The sequence below is a fragment of the Salvelinus sp. IW2-2015 genome, linkage group LG32 (genome assembly GCF_002910315.2).
Source record: "Salvelinus sp. IW2-2015 linkage group LG32, ASM291031v2, whole genome shotgun sequence".
NCBI classification, from domain to species: Eukaryota; Metazoa; Chordata; class Actinopteri; order Salmoniformes; family Salmonidae; genus Salvelinus; species Salvelinus sp. IW2-2015.
Window position 1 is genome coordinate 8,653,028 of NC_036871.1, and position 7,549 is coordinate 8,660,576.

The following is a 7,549-nucleotide window of genomic DNA, read 5'->3' on the forward strand; positions in this document are numbered from 1 at the left end:
ATGACTGGTGCCCCCATCTCAGGTGGCTTGGATTCCCGAGCCTTTTACTGATCGACAGCTGGCGCATTTAGACATGCAAAGTCTGCTATTTGGACAGACATGTACATTACATTGAGTCATTTAGCACATGCTCCTACCCAGAGAGACTTACAGTTAGTGCATTCATCTTAAGATAGCTAGGTGAGGACAACCGCGTATCAGAGTCGTAGCCCTAGGTACATGTTTCCTCAATAAAGATGTTGTCAACAAAGTCAGTACTGGTAGGAAAAGACAAGTGTAAACTTATGGGAATAAGACAGATGTCTTATTTAAAGATACTTCTTTGAAGAGGTAGGGTTTCAGACGTTTCCAGAAGATGGGCAGGACTCTGCTGTTCTAGCATCAGGGTGAAACTGGTTATAACATGGGATGCCAGGACAGAGAAGAGCTTGGACGGGGCTAGCGGAGCTGCCCTTCTGTAGGGGTGGATGGCCAAGAGACCAGATGTGGCAGAAGAGTACTCGGGTTGGGGTGTAGACACCAATGACAACAAGCTGTTGGAGAGCTGGGTCGTGTTCAGTAGGGCACACGTAAACAAACTGTTTTGCAGCGAAAAGTGAAAATCAATGTTCTTATTCAAGTAGTACCTCCCGTTTTGCTCAACGTTTTCTCCCTACAGAACACAACCCTGGACTTCCTAAAAGACACTGACAATCAGACTAACCAAATATGTAGGTCTACGTTAGGGGTCTCCAACCTTTCTAGCATGAGATCTACTTTTAAAATAAGACATGTAGCGAGCTACTTAGTATTTTTCGCTTTTCCTCTCAAAATTACAATTGTCTATCGAGAAACAATGAAATTCAATATTCTGAGCCTATGTAATGCTTAAATCACATCAAAAGACCATTTTTGAGGCCTGGAGAATAACACATTTTGATTTGAGTGTAATAACCCTTTAATTGCGCATTTTTGCGAGAGAGGAATGTGCTGTATAGCAATGTTTTTTTCTCTGTGCATATGTCATGACAGAGTTTGCAAACAAAAGCCCAGGTAAACCTACTTAACATTTCATTGAGGAGAGAAAGTCTTTCTGTCTACCCAGAAGACAATCATCATTATCGCTAACTGGCTACACAACGTGAATAATAGACAAACACGTGCACCACACAGACTTACATGCTGACCAGACCGCTCGCGTGCGTCCTTGATCGCGCGCATGTTTTTGTCCACCCACACCAGAAACACGATCAGGACACGCAGGTTGAAATATCAAAAAAAACTCTGAACCAACTATATTAATTTGGGGACAGGTCGAAAAGCATTAAACATTTATGGCAATTTAGCTAGCTAGCTTTGCTGTGCCTACGCATTCCACTAGATGTCAACAGTCGTAGAACGTGGAATGAAGCGTCTACTGTATGTGGGGCCGATGGGAGAGTTTCAGTCATTGGTCTGGCATTGGTCTGGCAGAATGCCAGTTCCTGGTCCGCGCGTTCCAAACGATATCGTCTTGCTTTCCATAACTTCTAGAGACACAAAGGAATTCTCCAGTTGAACGTTATTGGATAGTTATGATAACAACATCCTGAAGATTGATTCTCTTACTTAGTTTGACCAGTTTATTCGACCTGTTATATAACTTTTTCGTCCGAGTGTTTTGGACATGTGCACAAAACATGCTAGCAAAAGTAAGCTACTTAGACATAAGTAAAATGGACATTATCGAAACAAACAACGATTTTTGTGGAACTAGGATTCCTGGGAGTGCATCTGATGAAGATCAAAGGTAAGGGAATATTTATGATGTATATTTCGTATTTCTGTTGACTCCAACATGGCAGAAATGTTGGTATATCTGAGGGCCGTCTCAGATTATTGCATGGTGTGCTTTTTACGTTAAAGTTTTTTTATTTTTTATCTGACACAGCGGTTGCATTAAGAACAAGTGTATCTTTAATTCTATGTAAAACATGTATCTTTCATCAAATTTATGATGAGTATTTCTGTTATTTGGACAGAAAATTAAAATTTCTCCGGATATTTTGGAGCATTTCTGAACATGGCGCCAATGTAAACCGAATTTGTGGATATAAATATGCACATTATCGAACAAAACATAAATGTATTGTGTAACATGATGTCCTATGAGCGTCATCTTGATGAAGATCATCAAAGATTAGTGATTCATTTATCTTATTTCTGCTTTTTGTGACTACTATATTTTGGCTGGGAAAATGGCTGTGTTTTTCTGTGGCTATGTACTGAGCTAAACATAATCGTTTGGTGTGCTTTCGCCGTAAAACTTCCTTTTGAAAATCAGACATGTTGGCTGGATTCACAACAGTGTGTAGCTAATTTGGTGTCTTCATGTGTGATTTCATGAAGATTGATTTTTATAGTAATATATTTGTAATTTGGCAAAGTGGAGCCGGGATACCGTCCCGACATATCCCAGAGAAGTTAAAGGCACAGTCAACTTAGTGTATGTAAACTTCTGACCCACTGGAATTGTGATACAGTGAATTATAAGTGAAATAATCTGTTTGTAAACAATTGTTTGAAAAATTACTTGCGTCATGCACAAAGTAGATGTCCTAACCGACTTGCCAAAACTATAGTTTGTTAACAAGAAATTTGTGGAGTGGTTGAAAAACTAGTTTTAATGACTCCAACCTAAGTGTATGTAAACTTCCGACTACAACTGTACGTAAATACCAACAAAATAACTTTTTGGTCAGTGTGGTGTGTCTGTGTGTGTGTAACCTTTATTTAACTAGGCAAATCAGTTTATGGTAGCGGGATCACASCCAGTGGAAGTGCAGGGCGCCAAATTCAAAACAGAAATCTCATTATTAAAATTCCTCAKAACATACAAGTATAATATACCATTTTAAAGGTAATCTTYWTGTTAATCCCACCACAGTGTCCGATTTCAAATAGGCTTTACAGCGAAAGCACCACAAACAATTATGTTAGGTCAGAGCCAAGTCAGAGAAAAACACAGCCATTTTTCCAGCCAAAGAGTGGAGTCACAAAAATCAGAAATAMAATTAATCACTAACCTTTGATGATCTTCATCAGATGACACTCATAGGACTTCATGTTACACAATACATGTATGTTTTGTTCGATAAAGTTCATATTTATATAAAAAAAATCTCAGTATACATTGGCGCGTTATGTTCAGTAGTTCCAAAAACATCCTGTGATTTTGCAGAGAGCCACATCAATTTACAGAAATACTCATTATAAATGTTGATGAAAATACAAGTGTTATACATGGAACTTTAGATAAACTTCTCCTTAATGCAACCGCTGTGTCAGATTTCAAAAAAGCTTTACGGAAAAAGCAAACCATGCAATAATCTGAGTARGGCGCTCAGAGACCCAACAAGCCAAAAAGATATCCGCCATATTGTGAAGTCAACAGAAGTCAGAAATAACATTATAAATATTCACTTACCTTTGATGATCTTCATCAGAATGCACTCCCAGGAATCCCAGTTCCACAATAAATGTTTGTTTTGTTCGATAATGTCCATCATTTATATCCAAATAGCTACTTTTGTTAGCGCGTTTTGTAAACAAATCCAAAGTCACGAAGCGCGTTCACTAGGAGCAGATGAAATGTCAAAAAGTTCCGTTACAGTCCGTAGAAACATGTCAAACGATGTATAGAATCAATCTTTAGGATGTTTTTAACATAAATCTTCAATAATGTAGAAAAGCATTGGAACGGGAGCTACSTCTCACGTGAACGAGCGTCACGAGTTTGTGGCACTCTGCCAGACCARTGACTCAAAGAGCCCTTATGAGKCCTCCTTTACAGTAGAAGCCTCAAACGAGTTTCTAAAGACGGTTGACATCTAGTGGAAGCCTTAGGAAGTGCAACATGACCAATATCCCACTGGATCTTCAATAGGGAATGAGTTGAAAATCGACCAACCTCAGATTTCCCACTTCCTGGTTGGATTTTTTCTCAGGTTTATGCCTGCCATATGAGTTCTGTTATACTCACAGACATCATTCAAACAGTTTTAGAAACTTCAGAGTGTTTTCTATTATAAACACAGAATGTCTGAGCTTGGTGCCGACCTGACTAGAGATTTGGGAAAAGAACAGGGAGTATGTCTCAAGGACAAGGTCACTAATCTCTGGCGGCTAGGTAGCAGGACATGTGTGTGCGTCTGTTTGTATGCATGTGTGTGTGTCTGTTTGTATYTGTGTGSGTATGGTTGTGTGAATGTGTGGGCGTGAGAAGTCAGTATAAAATGAATTGTTTTGTATTCCTGATTTTAGAACGTTCCGTGAATAAACCTTTTTGACTATTTAGCTGGGCCTCCGTCTGTTTGCATTCGACCAGGCTCTTACAAATTCTGTTTGCAGACGGAGTGATATATTTAAATGGGTTATGAACCTGGAGAACAAAATTCTCTTATCAGCACCTTATTCATCCAAGCTACTCATACTGCCCCCAGCCATAAGAAGTTAAGAACAATTCTAATTTACAATGACGGCCTACCCAGGGCACAACCCGGACGACGCTGGGCCAATTGTGCGCTGTCCTATGGATTCCCAATCACGGCCGGATGTGATACAGCCTGGATTCAAACAGGGACTGTAGTGACGCCTCTTGCACTGAGATGCAGTGCCTTAGACCGCTGTGGCCATGTGTGTGTGTGTTAACTATTTAACTCACATATGTCAGAGTCAAAGGCCGGCGGGCCACATCCGGCCCGCGAGAAGGTTTTTTACGGCCCTGGGATGATCTTGATTTATTATTAGAACCGGCCCGCAGACCGCAGCAAGCCGGCAGCCCGCAGATCTTTTACACGCACCAATACTACATTTCCCACAATGCAACGGTGACGCACCGAGCAGTAGGCTGCTTCATTTCAAATATTTATTGGCACAGCAGTCGTCAGCATCACAGTAAAAATTAACTTTCAGATACCCATCAAAAATTGGCAAAACGGAAGGTGGACACTGAGAACGGGGGGTTTCAAACAAGGTGGGAGTCGGAGTATATGTTCACGGAGGTAGACTGGAAAACCTGTGTGTTCTTCTGTGTGGAGAAAGTGTGGCGGTACTGAAAGAGTATAATCTGAGACGACATTGAAACGAAACACGCGGACAAAAACAAGAATATTGGACATGGAACAAAGGCTACAAAAGGCAGAGGAATTAAAACGAGCCTCAAATCTCGACAGGCTCTGTTTCAAAAAAGCCAAATCACAAGGCCAGGCTGCTGTCAAGGCCAGTTTTATTTTGGCAGAAAGAGATGCTAAATCAGCCCGGCCATTTACGGAGGGGGATTTCATCAAAAACTGCATGATTAAAGTTTGTGACGAAGTTTGCCCAGAAAAAAGGCAACTCTTTTTAAATGTGAGTCTGAGCAGAAACACCATTGCCGAGAGAGTAGACCAGTTGTCCATCAATCTAAAAGAGCAGCTTGTGAAAAAGGAATATATTTGTTAGGTTTTCAGTAGGTTCAATTAGGTTCACTAGACTATATGCGTCATTTAAAAAATTTTCAATGAACATCGAACAGTCCGGCCCTCGGCTTGTAGCTAAATTTTTTATTTGGCCCTCCGTCCATTTGACTTGGACACCCTGATTTAACTGTACTAGAATGCTTAAAAGGCTGCAAAAATTTAAAATAACGGTTATCAGTTTTTTTGCAAGGAAAATATTGTTATCGTATCGGCCAAAAATGTAATGTCGGTGCATCACTAATTGAAACCATCTGTCATACTAAATGTAATTTAAAATGTAACAAACTGCCTCTGCAAACATGGATTCAGAAGACTTTATAATGTGAGTCTGAGGTTGACACACACACACACACACACACACACACACACACACACACACACACACACACACACACACACACACACACACACACACACACACAACAACACACCAACAACACAACAACACACACACACACCACCACACACACACAAGACACACACACAACACACACACACACAGTCACACAGTACAGGATTTTTTAGTACACCTTGATATGAAACTCTCCATCCAGCAGAATGTTCTGTGTCTTGAGGTCGTGGTGCAGGAGGGGTGGGGTCATGTTGTGTAGGAAGTTCACCCCCAGAGCTATCTCGTACAGGACACGCAGCCTCAACGACCAGGCCAGCAGGGGGTAAAGGTTATTCTACAGAGTGTGGGAYGAGAGAAGGGGAAAGAGCACGTGAAAAAAAGTCTACACAGAAGGTAGAGTGGAAATAGTAGGGAGAGGAAGAGAAAGTGAAGCAGAATGTATTGGTTCGAAAATTCGTCATTGGCTTTGATTCTACAGTGAAGAGGTCGACGCCGGGATGCTGGCCTTCTAGGCAGAATTGCAAAGAAAAAGCCATATCTCAGACTGGCCAATAAAAAGAAAAGATAAGATGGGCAAAAGAACACAGACCCTGGACAGAAGAACTCTGCCTCGAAGGCCAGCATCCCGGAGTGGCCTCTTCATTGTTGACCTTGAGACTGGTGTTTTGCGGGTACTATTTAATGAAGCTGCCAGTTGAGGATTTGTGAGGTGTCTGTTTCTCAAACTAGACACTCTAATGTACTTGTCCTCTTGCAAAAAATGTGGGGCTCAAAACAGATGGCCCCACCTACCCTGAATGACGGGTCGCCACAATATACAATATTGTGCACCGGGGCCTCCCACTCCTCTTTCTATTCTGGTTAGATCCAATTTACTCTGTTCTGTGAAGGGAGTAGTACACAGCGTTGTACGAGATCTTCAGTTTCTTGGCAATTTCTTGCATGGAATGGCCTTTATTTCTCAGAACAAGAATAGACTGACGAGTTTCAAAAGAAAGTTAATTGTTTCTGGCKATTTTGAGCCTGTAATCAAACCCACAAATGCTGATGCTCCAGATACTCAACTAGTCTAAAGAAGGCCAGTTTTATTGCTTCTTTAAAATCAGCACAACAGTTTACAGCTGTGCTAACATAATTGCAAAAGTGTTTTCTAATGATCAATTAGCCTTTTAAAATAATTAACTTGGATTAGCTAACACAACGTGCTATTGGAACACAGGAGTGATGGTTGCTGATAATGGGCCTCTGTACGCCTATCTAGATATTCCATTAAAAAAATATACCGTTTCAAGCTACAATAGTAATTTACAAAATTAATTAACAATATCTACATTGTATTTCTGATCAATTTGATGTTATTTTAAAGGACCAAAAATTTGCTTTTCTTTCAAAAACAAAGACATTTCTAAGTGACCCCAAACTTTTCAACGGTAGTATATATATATATATATATATATATATATATATATATATATATATATATATATATATATATATATATATATATTTTTTTTTTTTTTTTTGGGGGGGGGGGGGGGGTTGCAAAAAATTTGGGGCTCAAAACAGATGGCCCCACCTACCCTGAATGACGGGTCGCCACAATATACAATATACAATAATCACAGGTTTTTGGAGTACCACAGCCTCTTATAATGGACAGGTTTCTTCTGTATTGAGAACGAAGAAAGTATTGCCAAGAAAAGGTTAGTCAAAAATATCC

The 7,549-nt window shown here is 40.2% G+C and overlaps 1 protein-coding gene across 1 annotated transcript in view; it reads right to left on the minus strand.

The window, feature by feature from the left end:
* Positions 1–6,159, minus strand: part of LOC111956958 (receptor-interacting serine/threonine-protein kinase 2-like) — a 30,254-nt gene extending 24,095 nt beyond the window's left edge. Inside the window, exon 1 of the mRNA XM_023977671.2 lies at positions 6,008–6,159. Within this exon, the coding sequence (XP_023833439.2) occupies positions 6,008–6,079 (72 nt within the window). The 5' untranslated portion in view covers positions 6,080–6,159. The remainder of the gene's footprint in view (positions 1–6,007) is intronic.
* Positions 6,160–7,549: the final 1,390 nt, after the last annotated feature.